Below are 20,180 nucleotides of genomic sequence, written 5' to 3'. Positions count from 1 at the left end.
TAGAAACCACGGACTCCTCAGCGTCAGCCGGGCGGTATCTGGATTTATACACGCTCGTGATCCATCTGTCGTGACTCTACTCTTCATGGGAGTGTAGAAAAACGGGTCCTATGAGCCCGTTCTGCCGCGAAACTCAAAAATCCCAGGTTCCGGACAGAAACTGCACAGAAACGGTGTCACGCAGATGACAGGAAACTGCGTGGACCTGCGATGTCACCACAGGCGGCTACACACCACTTGTGTCGCCGTTTTTCCACCGGCGGCAGACACACACTTGCCTTCTGGTTTTGTGAACGGCGGATCCGAATCGCGTCTTCCACACGAACGCCGTTGGCGCGAGGGGAAACGCCGTCGGCGCCATTTCGCCTTTTCTTAGGGGTGGCTTCCTGCTTTTGGAAGCGCTTTAGAGCCTGACACGGTTGCAGAATCTGCCGTTGCAGCCTGCGTCTGGCTGCGTTTCGAAGATTTCCGCGGCTGCTCAGCTGAAGAAAAACACATCTTCCGCTGCGCCGAGTTTTCCTGCGGCGAATCTTCGGGCTACGGCCTGCCGCCTTCCCTGTTGGGCTGAAGGCGAATACCAGCGCCGCGGCTGTCTACATGCAAGAGAAAGCGGAGGGTGGGGAGAAGCGCTGCCGGCTGTCGAGCGGTAAGGTACTCAACGACGCAGAACGAGCAGTGCTTGGCTGCCTGGGCCGAGCTTCCGATTCGCGTCCGTATGGACTGCTTGGCACACGCAAGGTACGCTCGCCGTTTTCCAAAGGCCGGTCGCCGCGAATCGCCGAGCGAATTCTGTGTAGTAATGCGCTGCGTTGCTCTGCACGTGAAAAAGGTGCTCTATATCTCGACACCGATTGGTTTTCCATTCTCGTACGTTGACAAGTACGCCGAGCAGTGCAGACTCTCGGAAGCCAACAGCGTCCCGCCCGCGGCAGAAAATTATCCACGTGTATGTCGCGTTAAAAGTTCGCAAGCCGAGACCTAGTAACGGTTTCTGGGCAATTTTTGGGGGGTGTTCTTTCGCTAACGAAAGATCTGGGCGTCTCGAAACCACCTTCATCGTTAGAACAAAACGCGTTTCTCGTTTCCCTTCCGTACCTCGCCTGGCGGGGTACCGTCGTCGAGGTTTTGTCGCTCTTGTGTTCGTAAACTTGCAAACGTCAACCCACGAAAACGCAAGCATCTCAAAGTTTTCACGTCGCGCTCTTGGACCTTCTGACGAAAAGTATTTCGGCATTTTTCGTCCGCTTCACTACGGAACACGTCGTTCTCCAGCAGCAGCTTGTCACAAGAAATGCCGCGCCACCTGTAGTCCAGCCAAGACCCAACTTCAGTCTCAAGACCTGGACGATTTCTTTCCTTTTCGGAAACTGCATTTTCTTTCAACCGTTTCCTTCTTTGCTGAAACAACCAGGCTCGCCGTGTTCTCTGCATCATGGCGATTGGAAAAGGTACTTTTCTATCTGCGCGTGGACCTCAGAAAACTCGGCTCTTACCCGCGGTATTCGATTCTGTGCTACTTGTGCCAGCCCGAATATTCCCCAGTCCTCTTCGGAGTCTTCTTGTGTCTTTTCTCGCTAAAAACATGGCCGCGAGACGCTGGATGCCCGCTCGTTTCTCTGGGTAGAATATACTACGAGTTGGACTACTGGTTTAGGGTTCACAAGCCGAAAGGCGCCTATATCGTACAGCCCAGAGATAGCGTAATGCCTCTACAACCACAAACGTTAGCTCTATACCTTTTGAAGGACTTTCTGCCGTCGGGCAGGTGATCGTTCAGACATTTTCAAATCCCTGTCTCTCGAAAAAACTCGACTATATATATAGAGAGAGATAGATTCGACATTTTTCGGCGACCGTCGGCTGTTCGCGCCTCTTCCGTTTCCGGTCACACATGCCCCATCCCAACTGAAATGTTTGATTGTCACCTAGCCGCTAATGAACAGTTATTCAAGATGTATTTATTTATCTGGGGTGCGGTCTCGTGCGCGCTGTACTATATTAATCAGATGCGCGTTCTCTACTTCGCCTCTCTGAGACATGTGTGTAGATCATCGCACTTGTAGACACTCCACTGGGTTTAAAAAGTCCTTTCTGGGAAAGATTTGGAGTTGAGTTTCATAGCCGAACGCGTACATTGGTTGTAAGAACGCGTTCCACTAAGGCACCCAGTCTTCGTTTAACCTTTTGCTGAATTTCCAAGACCACTCGGTTCCGTGTGCTAGATGCAAGAACTTTTCCTCTGTCCACAATGTCTGCACCTCTTTTTAGTGTCTCTTTGTTTCTCTGTCTACCCTTTGTCTCCGCGTACACCTCAAAACATGTTGTCTAACGCTGTGTTGCTCTTGTCGGTCGGAGTCTGTCTCGCGTTGTCTCGTCTTTTCTTTCCTCTCTTTTTCCGACTCCACTTTTTCCTTTGCGGCTCTTTCGTTTTTTTTATCGTTTTTCCTCCGAATCTTTGCTCCTGTTTTGACACGGAGACGTGGGTGTTCCACGTGGTGGTTTTTCCTTTGCGTGCGTAGGTCACCCTTTTTCCTCATTCGCCCTGATACTTTTATTTTAGGATAAATTAAAGCGGTAGCAGTCGAGTTTTACATCCAAGCGGAGATGAAAGAAACCTTCGAGATCTCCAGCAGATGCACAAGATGCTTCGAAGCGTTTCGAAACGCTGAAGGACTCGCTGTAACGCTCTTCTCCCCTTCTGCACATCTGGGGAAGTGTCTAGTCCTGTTCGATGTCGATTGTTCCGTATGTACTTTTTCCTCGTCTTTGTTTTCCCTTTTTCGCCTTCAGAAAACGTCTCTGTTTCTGCGATTTCTGTCCTCAGTCAAGCGTAACCCCGACGCGGGGGTCGCCACTGCTGTGCAGTCGGTCATCCAACACCAAACGTTCAAGCGCATGTTGCTTTTCGGACTGCGTTCGCTCGCGGATTTTTGCAGTCCGTCTAACCAGCTTTACCAGTAAGGTTCTGCCCTCAAGTAAAGTGCGATTCAGAGATCTGTCCAGATGTCTCTCCCCCCCTCGAGGCGGATGTGTGAAAACTCGACTGCGGTCAGTTCTCCATCTCCTCCTCTCAGTGAATCGGCATCTCTGACGTCCTATATCTGCGTCTCGGTTTCGCTGCGCAGTACGTACACGTCGTCTAAATCTCTGTTCTTTATGAGTGACGTAAATGGTTTCATTAAGTTCCTCAGTCATAGAGTCAAACAACTGCACACACCTATACACTACGTATACCATTTTGATCTCGCACCTGCAGAGATGGAAATGTGGTACATCTCTGTACCGTTGTGATCCGCACGTCGAGAGATGCGAGGGAAAACGTAAACATGTGGACGTCTTCCGGGGTCTTTTAGTTTTGAAGTCCTGATTCTTTTTTTGGATGTCGAGTGTATGTACACCTCAGCTTGACTCGCGCGGGGGTAGACGCCTCCCGCGGGAGACATTCCCTCGTTCGTCGGCGTCTGCCTCGAGTTTTCGAGCGATATATGAACACGTTTACACACGTGGAAAATTGCGTTTTTCACAAAATGCGTCTTCAGGGAAAATGCCTTGGATGCACTGGATCGAGGAGTGCTGTCGGCCATCCAGACTGCCGTCACCACCTTCAGCGACGATGACGACCTGATGCTTTGCGCCTCGCGCGTCCTTTGGGCCATGAGTGTTGCCATCAAGGAAGAAATGGATCCGTGAGTCTCTTGCAAAAGATCTTTCAAAGATCTCTTTTTCCCTTGAGAGATCTTTCTTCTTCTAGAGGTCCTTTTCGCTTCTTTCCGAGATCCTTTTCGCATCCGTTTGTTTCAAAATAGATTCTTTGTATAGACAAGGAAAAGATCTAAGTTCCTCTCTTTCCTTCGTGGATCTGTATGCACTGCCGTCTGTGTGTTTTAGTCTTCACTCTCACAGACACATAGATGCAGTATGTTGACCAATCCATCTCTATCTACATATGTGTATCTGCGTATATGTGCATATATATATATATATATATATATGTGTATGTATGTATGGATGCGTTCACTTCTCTGTCATCGTCGACGCATGCATATGTGCGTATCTCCACATGTGTGTGTGCTTGTCCAGGGTCCTTTCTGTTGTGTGTATTTGTCTGGAACTTTGCCTTTCGGTACGATGAGGGGCGAGGGAAGGATTTTTCTTGTTTCACTTTTGTGAGAGGAAGAATTCCTTTTTAAGCTGTCGCTTTTTGTGTTTCCTCGGCTGCGTGTTTGCGGTTCTGCGCGCGGCTTGCATCTTTTTTCTTCCGCCTTTTTTGTGCACCGGTTCTTTGTGTGCACTGCTGCGCGTTCTTCCAGGGCGCACATCGCGCGCGTACACTCCGAGGGTAGCCCCGTGATTGTGGCCGTGGTGAACAGTTCGCCGACGGATCCGCAGACGATCGAAGACTCGATGAACTTCGTTGACAACCTGAAGCGTGCAGGAGCGCCGGTCGACGGGGCGTCGCTGGCAGGGGGGATGTTGTCGATCTTTACGAAGACGGCGCTGGACATGAAGACGGCGAAGCGCGTCACGGCGGCCCTCGCGATCGCCGCAGAGACGGCGGAGGGATCGACTGCGCTGTACAACGCTGGTGGCACGAGCGTCCTCCTGACGTACTGTTTGGACCAGGGCGACTTGTCCGACGCCGGAGTCGAGATGGTTGAGGGCGCCTTCGACACAGTGCGCTACATGGCGGGATACCAGTGCACGGACGCGACGACTCTCCCGCAGTGCATTGCGTTGATGGACAAGTACCGAGGCCGGAAGAGCGCCTCCGCGAAGGGAAGTTCTGCGCTCGCGGCGATGATCGGACCGGAGCAGCTGCAGAAGTGCCTGAACACACTCAAGACGGCGGAGGCAGGCTCGGCGGAGTACGACGAGGCTCTCGTGACCCTCGGCAGCATGTCGTACATCAGCTCGTTCACGGACGAGATTGTGCGCGCAGGTGGTGTGCCGCTGTTGATCGAGCTGATCAACTCAGGGCTACCGCAGATGGAAGGCAATCCCGAGAAGATTGCATCGATGATCAGCGGCGCGGCCAAGATGTTGGCGCGCATCGCGTCGAATCCCGTGAACGTCGACGCCATCGTCCAGGCGGGCGGCGTCGCAACGCTCTGCACGGCCGTCTCCTACTGCACCGAGAGCATGGAGGCTCTCGGCGCGCTCTGCATGGCGCTCGTTCCCCTCGCCTCTCGCGAGAGTCTCGCCCACGAGATCGTCCAGTATCAGACGTTCGCGACGGTCCTCCCGATTCTCTACCAGAATGTGGAGTCCCCAGAGATCGCGGCACTCGCCATGGAGCTCGTCGCAACAGGGTCGCAGCACGAGGAGATCCAGGAGCACATGCTGCAGAACCAGGCAGCCGAAATCTGCTCGCTCTGCTGCCAGTACCACACTGCGGATGCTTCCTACCAACAACATGCCATTTCAGCGCTCAACAGACTCGTTCCCCGCCTCACCACGCTGCACGGAGTCAGCGAGTACGGCGGCATTCAGGGTGTCATCGCTTCTCTCAACGCCAACGTCAACAACGAACAAGTCGCCCTTCTCGCCGTGCAGCTGCTCGACAACTTCTCAGAAGTACGCACTCGGAGACGCATACAGAAGCCGATTTCGCTCGACACAGACACACACACACAGAAAACGCAGAGCAAACGCAGAGAGACGAGGCACTGGGAGGAAATTTGAGGCGTCCAGGGACAGAGCAAACGGAAGAAGGGGGCAGCACCAGAGACACACAGAGACAGAGAGAGAGAAAGAAAACGAGAAAGAAAGAGATAAAGAAAGAGATAAAGAAAGGAGTTTCACTTTCGGTTAACATAGATGCAGGGACGAAGTTCGTCGTTTCATAGGGTGCAATGTCGACGAGTGAGACCGGAAAAACGCGTCGAGGATGCTGTCCAAAATCCTCAAGATCTCCGCCATCACATGCAATCAATACTTGTACACTGTGGGGGTGCGTCGTCGAGTTGTGTCTCTGTCTGGGTGAGAGATGAGAACAGTGCGTTTCACCCGAGTTCTTCTGTGGGCGAAACCAGGTGTCTCCACGCTGCCTGTTCCCATTGCGTCCTCTGCGTCGTGCGTTCTTCGCGACGTGATCGTTCCTCTTCTCGTCTGCACGAGGGTCTCAGGCTCCGAGTCTCCGATTTTTTTTATCGATGGATGTCACCCGGTTTTCCGATCTCCAGGTTTCAGATGCGAAGACGTACATGAGCGACGGAACTTGCGTCGACGCGGTTCTGGCTGCGATGTTGGAGCACGAAGGCAATGATCTGCTGATCAGCGCTGGCGTCCATTGTCTGGCGCGCATCGCGACGGAGGACGACTGCGCGCGTCACTTGAACGTTCTGGACACTGCAATTCAAACGGCTCGTGGCAACCCCGACGGAGTGTACAGAGTCCTCGCCGCCATCTCAGGTCTTTCGCGCGTCCCCAGTCTCCGGCAAATCTTTGAAGAAAAAAATGCATGTGAGACAAGCGAACGCGTTCCCCTCGCAGCACCCAGCCGTGTAGAGAGAGCAGGACAGATCTCCACTTGGGGAGAGAGACGCATAGGAGGCGAGACTTCTCCGTGTACACATTGGGAGGCTCGTAGGGAGGGGCTTGTACTGGAAGAGGCGCCGCGCGCTGTTCTCGTACCTTTTCTTCACTTCTCATGGCGGCAACACTGCGTGCGTTTTGCTGTTCAGCGGACACCATCTTGGCCGGCATTTCGTCCTGGATCGAGTGCTCGCGATTTGAAGGCCAGAACCGCATCATCAAAGCTGCGTTGAAGACGGTGAAAAACATGAAGATCAGCGGCGATGGAGACTTGACGTCTTGCTTTGCCGCTATGTGCGATGTTGCCTGTCTCCCGCAAGTACGTGGAACGCTTCCAGGGAAACAGAAACCGAGGCAGAACCGACCCTCAGGCCTCTTTTCTGTGTCAGCTCCCTCTCGTCTCTCTCTGTTGCGATACATCCACAGCTGTCTCTGTGAGCCCATATCTCTCTATCTCTGACTTGTCTCTGTAGAGGCTCCGAGTCTCTGTATCTGCCTTTTCATCTGTATGGTTGTCTGCACGTTTTTGTAGCGTATTGATCCGTATATACACACGTTGTTCAATCGTTTCGGCGTCATCTTCTTTTTGCTTTGAGTGCATGGCAGGAACGATTTTGGAGAGCCGGGATGCCTTCTCCCTCTTTCTGTTTCTGCATTCGTTTCGTTTCCTCCTGTTCCCGAGAGACGTCTTCGTCCTGCACGCTCTTCGCTCGGACTTTCGATCTCTCCAAAGCAACAACGAAACCGTCGCGGAATCTGTGTTCCTGGTTGGCCTTCGCTCTCATTATTCTCTGTTTTTTCGTATTTCTCGTGTTCTCTCCATCCTCTCTTGGGTCAGTGTCGTCGAGTTGTCCTGTCTCTCTCTCCATTTTCTCTCGTTGTTTTCCGCGTCTCGTTCCTTTTTTCTCAAGGTGAAGCGCGTGGTTGAGTTGGAGGAGCCAGACAACAACATCTTGGTCGCAGACACGGCGGCGTTTCGGGACCTCGCGGCGACGATGCGCATTACGGGAGCGGAGAATCTGGAGCGGTGCATCGAGAGCGTGTTGCGAGTCATGCGCAAGTACCCCGACAGTCGGCGCGCGCAGCTCAACTGTTTGGAGACCTTGAACTACCTGGCGCAGTGCGACGGCGGCGAGGGCGTCGCGATTCTTTCGCGGACTGGCGGCCTGAACGCCGTGGTGCAGTACCTGACGCGCGCGCCGATGTATTTGGACGCGCAGATCGCGGGATTCACGGTCTTAGCGACGAGCGCGAAGATCGACTCGAACGTCGGGGAGACACTGCGCAAGTGCAACTGTCTGCAGGCGCTGAAGGTAGCGATGCGGACGCATGCCAAGTCGAAGGAGTTGAAGCGGACGATTGCGCCGTTGGTGGCGTTGCTGATGCCGACCGACGCGCTCGAGACAGAGATTCAGGAGCTGCTCAACGAGTGCGCGAGCGCTTGCGAGAAAAACAACTTCCCGCATCTCCACGAAAACTTGGCGGCGCTGAACGAACTGCTGATCTCGTCGGAGGGCGCGAAGATCGCCGCGCGACTGGGCATTGGCGCCCATATGTGCAAGTACCAGGAGTACATCTCCGCTCACGAGCAGGACGCACTCGCCGTGACTGACTACGACATTCTCGGAAAGGACTTGTTCGACGCCACCGTCAGCGAATGCGCGCATGCCATGGAGCAGGTGGCGTCGACGCGGTCAGGCCGGAACGCACTGATCAAGGCGGGGAACGTCGCGACACTCATCAGCCTGTACGAGTCGCTCAAGGCCCCGCAGAGCCAGTACTCGGAGGAGGCTGCGATCCACTGCCTGGAGGCGCTGCGGATTTTGCTGAAGAGCGACAAGCGGTCGGCCGAACTTGCGTTCGAGAGGAACTTTGTGAGCACTTTGTGCGTCGGCATCGACAGCTTCCCGCACAGCGCTCCCGTCCTCGGAGCGACTTGTGCGTGTCTTGCCGCTATGGCGACGACGCCCGAGCGCGTCCAGATGCTAACGGCGCAACCTGCCTTCGAGTCGCTGCTCCAGAAGCTCGTGTTTGTCATTCAGAACGACCCGAGCAAAGACAACAAGCTCGTCGCGATGCGCGCGCTCCAGGAACTGGTGGAAATCACCAACGACGCCACGATGGCGAACAAGATCGCCGAGGCAGGCGCCGTCACTGCGCTCTTCAGAATCATCGACGAATACGGAGACGACGAACAGCTCACCGTCCAAGCGGCCGAGGTCTTGGCGCTGCTCGGCGCCTTCGAAGATCTGCGACGCTTCTACGACAACGACGTCCGCTTCCCTGCTCAGGTAAACACGGACAGAAGAGAAAGGGGAGAGAGAGAGAGAAAGAGAAAGAGGAGGGTGCAGAAGGAGAAGAGGAAGAGGAAGGAGATGGGAGAGAGAGACATGAGGGTGTTCGGTATGGCCTGCATATTGAGGTCGTGTCACTTTTTTGAAAGAGACAGCCATTCTTTGGGTCGCAGTGTCTCTTCTCTCGGGAAGTTTTCTGTCGAGCTTTTTTCCACGCAGCGTTGTTTTCTCTGTCTCGTTTCGAGCTTCCTTTTCTGTCCGTTCCTGTCTGCTCCATTCTTTTCTCCGCTTCCTTCCTGTCTCTCTCCTCGTTTTTCGTTTGTATCTGCGGCGTTCGCTCTGTCTCTTTTCTCTCCTGCTGCTCCTCCTTCTCTCTATTTCGGTCTGCCGGATCTCGCCTCCACCTTCTCTCGTGCGTCTCTCGCGCCGAACTGTCCTGCTCGTCACCCGCAGGTCCTGACGGCTGCGCTGACGAAGCAGAAGAACAACGAGACAGCAGTGGTGCATCTGCTGGACGTATTGAACAAACTGGCGACGTCTGAAGATCGTGCGGTCCTGCGGGAGCTCGGAGTGATGGAGCAAGTGGCTGACGCGATGCGCGTGCATAGCGAGAGCGAAGCAGTCACGCGTTTGGGCGGCGAACTGTTCGCGAAGATGGGCGCCGACGAACAGATCAAGTCGCTGATGCTGCAGATCATCGAGACGGTGGAAAGCGGCGCGGAAGATACGGCGCAGACGGTGGATATTCTCTGCGGCCGACTGGCCGTGTTCCTCGCGGCGCCTCTGGAGGACCCAAGAGACGCGCTGCAGCACACCGAGAAGTGCCTCGGTAGCCTCGTCGCGACTCTCCAGACGTACCCTGGAAGTGAGAGACTCGAAGGCAACGTCGCTCTCGTCTGCAGACGTCTCTGCGACCGGTGCTTCGACGACGCCGATGACCCGTACGGCGCCTGGGCCGTGGCGGCCTCAGGCATGCTCGCTCAGTTCGCTGGAATGGTCGCCGGAGAGACCGTCCTGGCCAACAAGAAGTTCCTCGGCCCTGCGTACCGCACCTTCACGGCATGCTGCGCGAACGCGTACTGCATGCCGACTATGGTCGAGGTGGCGCCGTCGTTCTTGCCGCAGACCTATACGCTGCTCGAGATGCACAAAAACGATGCCGAGACCGTCGCACGCGTCCTCGAGTTCCTCCGGTACTTCGCCGAAGACCCCACCGCTTGCGGACTCATCGTGCAAAGTAGGACTCTCCGCGCGGATCGAAAACCTCCAACTTGAAAGCGCCAGACTAACGAGCACCCTGAGAAGTCGATTGTATATATATATATATATATATATATATATATATGGGTCTGCGTGTTGAGACATGCAGATACCTACAAATATTTATATATACAGATATATAAATATGCATATATATATATATATGTATATATATATATATGTAGATATAGATATGCGGGTCAGCATGTTTGGGTCTTTGTAGTTCTTGGTTACTGTCGTGTGTTGCGCATTCGCTTAAAGCATCAGGAGAAAGCAGCGTGCCGAAACTCCGTCAGAAGAGACGTGAGAGATAGGAGTGCAGCCGGCAAGTGCGACATGAGGTCTGGAAACGCCTTCAAGTGCAAACTTTCTTGGAACGCGATTTGTTTTCAGACATGAGCGGATCGAGTGGAGACGTTGTGGCCCTGACCGTCTTGCTCATGCAGCAGCATCAGAACAACGACGCGGTCGTTTGCGCAGGCATGGAATTTCTTGGAGCGCTCGCTTACACTCTCTCTCAGGCTGGATACGAACCTCTGCCTACGCTGGCGGTACGCTTCTGCAAAAGTGAAAATAGTCATGTCGCGAGGCGCTTCCAGACGCGTCTTTTCTTCCTCGTGACATTTCTTTCTCCGTCGTTCCTTCCTCTCTTCTGAGTCTCCGCTTCACCTCTCTTCATCTCTCCTCCTCTCTCGCTCCTCGCTCCCTTTTTTTCGCTCCATCCCTGCGGGGAGCACTCAAAACGGTGCACTGCAGCTTGGTCATTCGAGGTTGAAGGCCATTTGTTTTTTTACTTTAGGACGGCTCTGTTCTGCGCGATTGCGACGCGTTGATGGGCTCGAACTCTTCGTCGGCTCGTCAGCTCGCGCACATGCACATGATTGAAAAGATGCTTCTGAGCAAGGCGTACAACGACGCGCTCATCCAGGAGCAAGCTCTGAAGAAACTGACGATGAGCTTGAAAGCCGAGGACGACAAGAAGCGCTTCTCAGACGAAGAGCGTGCAGGCAAGTCTCGCCAGCCACAGAGAGACACCCGCGAACATTGCTCACCGTTCTCTTCGTGGACAGTTGACCTCCACAGGAGAGCTGGAACTGCATGCACAGAAGAGGAAGCGCATGAGCTGCAGAAACCACATGCCCTTCCTGGCAAGACAAACTTGCGCTGTATCACTCTTCAGCTTTTAGAGATACGTCGAAAGAGACTCAGAAGTCATGTGTTCACACTCTTGTCTGTACACTCAAAGACGTAAACGCCCATGCAGGCATAAATGCATCGATCCAAACAGATACGTATGTGTTACTTTTAGATAGATACGCAGAGCTATTAATACGTCTCTCTGTAAGAGGAGAGACCTACGCAAATGCGCATATATACTTGTATAATACACATTTATAAATATATATATATATATATATATATCACGTCTAGATCGGTTCGCCGATCTCTACGTACTTACAGACATATATAAGTATGTTGTACCCATCGGGATACATATATATATATATATATATGTATATATATATGTATGTATGTATATGGATGTGTATAGATGCGTGTGTGCTCCGTCTGCGTTTCGTCTGATGTCGTCAGGCCTGTACGCAGCGATGGCTTGCGTTTTGTTGGCTGCTGGGGGAGCGGGGTTGACCGGGGAGATGGAGAAGTTCAACGGCTTCGAGGTCGTTCTGCAAGCGATTGAGGAGTTTGGCGAGAATCCAACTGTGATCAAGGAAGTGAATCGCGCGCTCCAGGGTCTGTCGATGGCCGACGTCAACATGACCGCGCGGACTGTGAAAGAGGCTGTGCCGAAGCTCTGCACCGAAGCGACGACTGCGATCCAAACTGATGCAGAGTGTGCGGATACGTTCTGCGACTTGATGCTGCAGCTCGTGTCGCAAGAGGGGAATGGGCGTCAGCTGCTGCAGGTGTACGGCTTGGAGGAGACGCTGCAGGGCGTCGAGAACTTGGCTGCGTACTACGGAGAAGACTTTGGAACGCAGCTCAGCGAGAAGGTCGCGATGATTCGGCAGGCGATGGAGGACGACCAGCCCAGAGAGAAGACTTGCAAGGATGTGTACGACCTGCTCAACTCGCGCGTGCAGCAGGGTCTGTCTGTGGCGATCAGCGAAGTCGCGATTCTGCAGGAAGAAGTCGAGTTCCTCGTCTCGCAAATGGGGATGTACAATCAGGAGCAGCTCGACCACCAGACTGCGATGGGCGCCGACCATCAGTATGGCAACATGGCGTTCGAACTTCTCGCCGCGACTTCTGCAAACGTCAAACTCCTGCAAGCGAACGAATTCTCCAAGATGGAACTCGCGCTCATCAAGGGACAGGCCGACCCAGAGATCGTCTTGTACGCGGTCAAGGCCCTCACAGCCTTCTGCAAGTTTCCTCCCGCGGCGCAGGACACCGCGCGCATTCAGGGATGCCCTGCTCTCGTCACGGAAGCCTGCTCGAAGATCAACAAGTCCGGTCTCCCCAACGAACGGAAAGAAGAACATCTGTGCGCCAGATATTTCCTTGTTGAGAGAACTGCGATCAACCGAAATCTGTATAACAAGACCCCAATCATGACGGAACTCATCAACTCGTGGAACGACTACGACAAGGGTGCATACACCACAACACTGCTCAGGTAAACAAACACGCAGTCTCTCCTCTCTTCCTTCTTCTCTTTCTTTTCTTCTTCTCTTTCTTTTCTTCTTCTCTTTCTTTTCTTCTTCTCTGTCTTGTTCTCTTCGTTTCTTCCTCTGTGTTCTTATCTTCTCTCTGTATTGAGACTGTTCTCGTTTTTTTCGAAGTTAGTTTTTCTCAGGTTCTTCTTCGTGAAGTGCTGTCGCTGTCGTCTTCGCTTTTCCTGACGACTTCTCACCTTCGTTCCGAGAGACATTCGTGCTACTCCGTAGGAGACGAATCGGACTCCAGCTCTGAGATACAGACACCCAGGTTCTTTGTGCCTGCTGCGCGGCGCCTCTCTGCAGATTCGTTTTCCGCGCAATGCGCCGCGTTGTGTCTGACGCGCATGTCGAGGAGCTGTTGAAGGCGAACGTCCTGCAGCGTCTGATCGGCATCATCTCGGATGTGAACGCGGACATGGCGTTGCTTCCCGACGTCCTGTTCTTGCTTGGAAGTCTTGCAGTGGTTCCGGAAATCAAGACGAAGATTGGAGAGCTCAACGGCATTGCCGCATGCACAGACTTGCTCCAACGGGCGCTGCCGAAGCCCAATACGGCGCCAGTGGTGACGAACGTCTGTCTCGCGTTCGCCAACATTTGCATTGGACACAAGAAGAACACCGAGATCTTTTCCAAGCTCGGAGGCCCGGCGCTGAATGTGAAAGTTCTTAACGACCGCGGTCACGAATACGACGTCTGCAACGCCGCCTCAGTGTTGCTCTGCAACTTGCTCTACAAAAACGAGAGCATGAAGAAACTTCTCGGAACCAATGGAGCACCGGCTGCTCTCGTCAAGGTGCGTCGCAGCGGGGCCGCCTTGCAGAGCTTGGGTCGGGGGAAGAACTGTCGACTTGTCCGGCGGCGAAACGTCTTGAAAGCTGTCTTGAAAGCTGCAGTGCGACTTGTCGAAACGCCTCATCGGTCGTCGGATTCGCAGCCGACTTGGACAGACACCGCAGCCACAGCAATGTGGATCCGACGCGTTCCCAGCTAACGGGAAGGGAAGGTTCCTCGACTGCGGGCAGTGCTTGTGTCGGTGAAGAAACGCTGTTTGGGAGGCCGCTTTGGGGTGCTAGCGCTTGAAAGCTGAGAGTCGAAGGGCAGACTGCGAATCTTCGAACCCAAAGAGTGTAGACTGCTCGGAAGTCGGTGCGTTTACCACACATCCTGTCTGATTTGTCTGGGTCATTTCCAACTCTTTTCCACATCTTTCTTCGAAAACCTCCTCCGTTCTCGCCTCCACTGCGTCAACTTACATGCTGCTCCGCGCTCGCTTCTTTGCTGCGTGTAGGGTCTGTCGAACTACGACGGGTCGGAGGAGAAGACGGCAATTCGCTGTTTGGAGTCTGTTTTCAAAGCAATCAGCAACTTGTCGCTGTACACACCGAACATCCAGCCGTTCCTGGACGCCGGCATCGAGAACGCGTACAGTACATGGCTGAGCAACTTGAGTGAGACGTTCCCCGACGCGCAACTGGAGACAGGGTGCCGTACACTTGTCAACCTCGTGATGGAGAACGAAGAGAACAACATGCGAAAGTTTGGAGTCTGCCTGCTGCCTTGCATGGCGGTCGCCAAGCAGGGACGAACAGACACGAAGGCTCTGCTGCTCCTGCTCGACATCGAGGCCAGTCTTTGCCGTCTGAAAGAAAACGCAGAAGCGTTTGCCGCGAACGGAGGCATCGAAACAACGATTCGCTTGATTCACCAGTTCGACTACGACGTCGGCCTCCTCACGCTCGGCATTCACTTGCTCGGCATTCAGAGCGCCGTCAAAGACTCCATTCAAAGGATGATGGACGCGGATGTCTTCTCCATCCTTGTCGGATGCGTCGAGGTGAGACAGGCTGCAGACAAGCAGCGCTGCACGCGAGGGGGAACAAAGACAAGACGAGGAAACTTTTTGCTGCGCCTTCCACGCGAAGAAGCCGCTTGGGACTGCACTCGACGGAGGCCGCGTCTTCGTCGGTTCAACGAAGAGAAAAACTTCTCCGCGTTCCAAGGGTTTTCAGGAGCGGGAGGAAGGGATTTTTCTTTCGATAGCACCACAGACAGAGGGTTCAGAGACGCGTGCCGAATGCCGAACTCGTCTCTGAAACAACTGAAGAAAAGGTCTCAGAACGATGGACATACAAAAACCAAGCACACAGCGATATGTCAATTTTCATGCACATACGTACATATATACATATACATACAAATATATACATATATATATATATATGTATATATAAATATATATATATATATATATGTATATAAAAATATATATATATATATACATATATATATAAATATATATATATACATATATATATATAAATATATATATATATATATATACATATATATATATATGATATCTGCATGTAAAGGTGCATATATGTACATATGCATATCCCTGTGGAGGGAAATGTTTTGTTTTCGTCTGTGGAACTCACTTAGAAAGTGCGTTGTTTGGGGGGACTGACAGAGGCGGTTGACATGCACTCTCTGAATTTTCCGAGGGTGAGCGGTGAGGGGGAACTTGTTTCAGAGGAAGCCCTCTAGAGTGTTCACCGAAAGAAATGTCTTTCTCTCAGGTCGACGCTGAAGGAAACGAAGTGACCGATCTCGTCGTCGGTGGTCTGCGATGCACCAGACGCATTGTCCGCAGTGAGGAACTCGCTTTCGAATACTGCAATGCCGGTAAGGAAACCTGTTCAGTTTCTGATAATTATATATGTATATGTATACAAGAGAAAACAGATGTACGATACATGAAAGTGCACATGTATGTATCCATATATATATATATATATATATATATGTATATCTATATGTATATATATGTATATATATATGTATGTATACGTATGTGTAAGTGTGTGTGCAGATGCAGATGAAGGTACTTGATGGGTGTGAATGCGTGTGCCCTCAACTGCACATATAAGCGTATTTATGCATATATGCGCATATCTAGGGATGCATGCATATGAGAATATGTTTGAGCTTGAGGCGTTGTGTTTGTAGGCGGTATCGCGACGATTGCGAATGTCATTTGCAAGTCCATCAACCAGCCGATGGTGATGTTGGAGGCTTGCCGCGTCCTCCTCGGACTTCTGTTCTACACAACTCGAAGCCAGGCGGATCGCCAAGCAGCCGTCGAGGCGTTGCATGCACAGTGCCAGCAGCGCGCTGAGCAAATGCATGCGCAGGCGCAGGCCGACTACGAGGCAGGAGTCGTCTCGGAACCTCCCCCCGAGGAAATGGAGGTCCCTGAGCCCGATCCTGATGAGCTTGCCAACGCCGCCTACGGTAAACAGAGGACTCCTTGAGTCTCTATATGCTCTTCTCTGCATGCAACACAAACAACTTTAGCTTCAAAAAAAGACCTTACTCTGTCTCGCTGTACGTGCAAATACTTATGTATGAGTGCCTATGCTTATATGACAGGGGACCTCTGTATCTAAGCATACATACGGATATCTATATATATATATATATGTATATTCGCATATATGTATGCATGTATGTTTGCATATAGAAGCAAAGTGTGCAAAGTATGCATAACGCGTCTTTAAGTCCCTCTTTTTCGCTTTGCCGCCATCTCTGGATTCCACGCCTCGCGCGTTTGTTCCAGAGAAACGCGGGAGTCTTGATCCCACTCGCACATGGATGCGTGCATGCAGCTGAAGTTTGGCGCATGCGTTTCGCGTTTTTCAGGTGGATGGTACCAGATGGGCATGGACGAAGTGATGATTGACGCCATTCTGCAGGCCGTCTGTGCATGCGCGGCAGTGGAGGCGCATGCAAAGCAGCTGCGCCTGCAGCGCGTATGCCTCGGCTTGGCCGCCTACTTCGCCTCAGAGCAGATGGGCACCAGCAGTCTGGTCGGCAGCGGCATCGAGCAGGTGCTCACACAGATCATGACGAACTTTGCAGGCGAGGGAACGACTATGCAGCTCAGCTGCGTCATCATCAACTCGATCGCCATGACCAGTGGAGACATGTACGAGGAAATCAAAACCTCCGCGCTCCTCAGCGCCCTCAAGACCGTAAGTTCTGTCGAGTAAGAAACTGGGGATGTCCGGGGTCCGTTTTTGCGCCGCAGGTGTGGACGTCGCTCTGCCCTTAAACTTCACCTGGATGTGCAGATGCAGCGACGCGGTCCCTTTGTACAGATGTACACACATGTGGGTGCAGGGGGAGGCGTCCTGCGTTTAAATTTATACATGCGAAGCCATCTCTCTGTTTCGTCCATAGCTGCTTACATACATACAAATACATATATATATATATATATATATATTTGTATATGTTTGTATATGTTTGTATATGTGTATGTATGTATGCATGTATGTACGTACGTACATATTTGTATATGTGCGTGGCTTATGAGTGAGGTCAGCGCAATTGAAGAAGAGAGAAGAGCGTTTTCGTCTGTGGTGAGCAGAAGCGGAGGAAACGGGGATGGTGGGGGGAGGGGACTGCACTGTCGTGGACGAGGAGCCGAGAGGAAGATGGCTGAAATTTCTCTGTTCTCTCTGCAGAGCGTTGGCAAGATGGCGACCAAGAAGCCTGAAGAAAAGGCGCTGAAAGAGACTTGCGCCGCGACGCTCGAAGCCGCGTCTTCCGGTAGGTTCGCGAGCACTTGCGACCATGTAAACGGTTACCTTCTCACATGCCTATGAACGCATTTTTTCATGTTTAATGATTTTAGACTGCATGCAGGAGTCTTCATGTAAGGGTCTCCGTGGGGTCGGTCGTTCATGTGGTATAGGGATTTCCGTGAAAGCATATAAGCGTCGGTTATCTCTCAGGGATCATCTCAGTTTCTCTTTTTCTCCGCTCCCTTTTTTTCCATGTGCTTGTGTGATCGAGAGGTAAGGATTGCGTTTCTCTAGTCTGCAACCCTCGTTGTCTTCTCGCGCGTCTGCAGAGCTTGGCGGCCGCGTTTGTGAGGGCGTCGTCGGCTCCCTATTTTCCTTTTTTCGTTTTTGCTCCTTTTTCAGGCGAGGATCCCTTCGACGCCTTCAGCAAGACCGTGACTGAACTGGACTTCAAATTCACAGAATGGAACGTCGACCCGTACCCCAACGGAGTCCACGATTTGCCTTCGAACGTCAAGGAGGCGCTGCGCAAGGGAGGGAAACTCAAGGTCTTCTTGCCCGAAAAAGAAAAGGAAGAGATCAGGTGGCGCAGTTCTCAGGATCTCAAGTAAGTGGAGAAGACGGGAGGACAGAAAGACGAAGAGAAGAAGAGAAGAAAGAAGGAAAGGAGAGAGAGTGACTAGGGTGGCGGTGAGAGAAGAGAGACATAACGGCGAGCGACAAGAGCGTGTGGATCTTGAGGTGTATGGAGGGCAGAGGAAAAGCTAGATACTACCCTTTGCATAGCTTTTCTCTGGAGGAAGACGAAATTCTGTCCAAGAGAAGTCCCCTCGGAACACAACTGCATGCAAGAAGCCGTGCTGAAGGGTCTCTGAGGACGTGACTCTTTCCTTGGGGGAGCATGTCTGTCGCTTCGCCTTCCTTCTTCGGAGACGCAGATCTCTGCATCTGCCAATGACGGACTGTCTTCGTTTGTTGTTCTCAGCGTCTTTGAATGGTGCATGGGCAACGACCAAGATTACAACAACCGCATCCCCATCGTGCGTATTCGCAACGTTGCCAAGGGCCTTGTCCACCCTGCCCTGAAAGCAGCAGCGAAGAAGGAGCCGAGAAAAGGTAAAAAATTGCGGTTCTTATGCCTTTCCGTCTCGAGAGCGGCGCTTCCACAGCTGCTCTCGCGCTCGTAGACAAGTTCCTCTCACCCTTTCCATACGACGGCACCGTTCGTTTCTCTTTCTACATATATATATATATATGTATATATATGTATATATATGTATATATATGTATATATATGTATATAGGTATATATGTATGTGTATATGTATGCTTTTCCTGTGTTGTTTTTTCAGTTGCTGCGAAGTTCACGATGTGCTTGTTTGGGCCGCCAAACGACGATTTCCCCGAGGGCGTTGAACTGCCCATGGTCGCGAAGAGTCAGAAGGAACGCGACGCATTTGTCGAGATGATGGTGCAGTGGCGTGACGCTGCAACGTACAATTTTTAAGGGCAGTCTCTGGAGTCCGGCAGCCGCTGCGCCTGAGGACGCGACCGCATGCTAGTCAACGCCGGACTTTGGGAGCCCAGGGTTGAAGAGCGTCGAAGCTCTGGAGACTTGCGCGCTCGTCGTCTCCGGGGAAGCAAGGGGGTGTGGACCCGTTTCCTTGGAGTTCGGCAAGTGTCGAACTGCGTGGTGAAGCGACTCGAGAGCACGCAGCATGCATGCGCGTCGAGGGAGCAAGGAACAGAAGGTTTCGGTGGCAGGCAAAGAATCCCTGAGTTCGCCGTGGAACTCTGTGAGGGTGTTTGTGAGGAGACCGCGAGGTCTCTTTGGGGGTGGAAAGTGAGTCTCGGATGTGGAGAACATGTTTACAAACGAGGTGTAGAGCGGCATTGTGCATGCAAGTCGACCGCGACACCGTCCTCATGCGTGAAGAGAGCGTAGGGGCGCTCCAAAAGAGAGGCCTTCGCTATTTTTTTGGAAAACAAGCGCCCGCCCTCATCGAGAGCCCAACGCGTTGCGCGACAGGGACTTTTAGAGAGGAGGAGATCAGAAAAGAAGAAACGATGGATCAAATGGTGATTTTCTGTGTGTATTTTTGGATTTCTTCCCCGAGAAGGTCCAACCTACTCAGGTGCGGGAGAAAAACGTTGTCCCCGTGAGGTGGAAAAAATCGCTTTACCGGGTACATGAAAGAACTAGAAACGATGGACTTCTGTTGTTTCAAGAACTGTTCGGTCACTCCGCGCGAAGACGCTCATGCATCCCAAATATAAGCAGATACAGCGAATACGGAGGACACAGCGGCAGACGAGGTGGAATGACGGAACACACACATCTGTAGAAAGCGAAAAAAATGTGGAGAGGTGAAGTTTCCAAAAAACGGGGATCCAATCAGGTGTTGGAAAAAAGGATTTTCCTCACCTTCACACACATTGCTTTCACACTTAGCACCACGCCTAACGGCTTTCGGTAGCCGGAGAACACTGCCGGTCGCAGGGACAATACAGTTCCTGAAGTATGTAAATGTAGATTCCAAGAGTCGCGGAAGGCCGCGTGCGCTTCTCCACTTGTAATACTCACTTCAGGCCCTGCCTCGATTCACCGGACACCGTCGCTTTCTACGGTGGTGCCGTTTCCTTACGGGGAGTTGCGCTTCGCGGGTGTCGAAAGATGCAACGGCCAACAGTCAGGATCAGACGATCAACGCGACTCAGAAACTCATGCGACAGGGTTCTCGAGCTCTTTGACCCATGACTTGATGCCCCTGGATCCCAGCGTGAATCAAGACCTCCCATTCACTTCAGGACATGCTGAACTC

General features: G+C 52.3%; 1 protein-coding gene across 1 annotated transcript; it reads left to right on the top strand.

Annotated features, from left to right (window-relative positions):
* The first annotated feature begins 743 nt into the window (after positions 1-743).
* Positions 744-20,107, top strand: TGME49_312630 (anonymous antigen-1, putative). Its single transcript, XM_018782727.1, has 20 exons — positions 744-1,448; positions 2,825-2,957; positions 3,540-3,686; positions 4,311-5,574; positions 6,183-6,462; positions 6,684-6,853; positions 7,446-8,825; positions 9,282-10,065; positions 10,482-10,639; positions 10,888-11,095; positions 11,682-12,726; positions 13,073-13,562; positions 14,058-14,603; positions 15,349-15,454; positions 15,779-16,063; positions 16,472-16,803; positions 17,299-17,383; positions 17,761-17,965; positions 18,344-18,474; positions 18,711-20,107. Exons 1-20 carry the CDS (start codon positions 1,433-1,435, stop codon positions 18,863-18,865), a joined length of 7,920 nt encoding a protein of 2,639 aa, XP_018635466.1. The 5' UTR covers positions 744-1,432; the 3' UTR covers positions 18,866-20,107.
* Positions 20,108-20,180: the final 73 nt, after the last annotated feature.

This window comes from Toxoplasma gondii, chromosome XI (assembly GCF_000006565.2).
Source record: "Toxoplasma gondii ME49 chromosome XI, whole genome shotgun sequence".
In the NCBI taxonomy this organism is placed as follows: domain Eukaryota; phylum Apicomplexa; class Conoidasida; order Eucoccidiorida; family Sarcocystidae; genus Toxoplasma; species Toxoplasma gondii.
Note: the sequence above shows the minus strand (reverse complement) of the source record. Positions and strands in the feature narration are given on the sequence as shown.

Coding starts and splice junctions, on each gene's coding strand:
- TGME49_312630 (XM_018782727.1), top strand. Junction 6,463..6,683: donor CTTTGAAGAAAAAAATGCAT/GTGAGACAAGCG, acceptor TTTGCTGTTCAG/CGGACACCATCTTGGCCGGC. Junction 18,475..18,710: donor GAAGAAGGAGCCGAGAAAAG/GTAAAAAATTGC, acceptor TTGTTTTTTCAG/TTGCTGCGAAGTTCACGATG.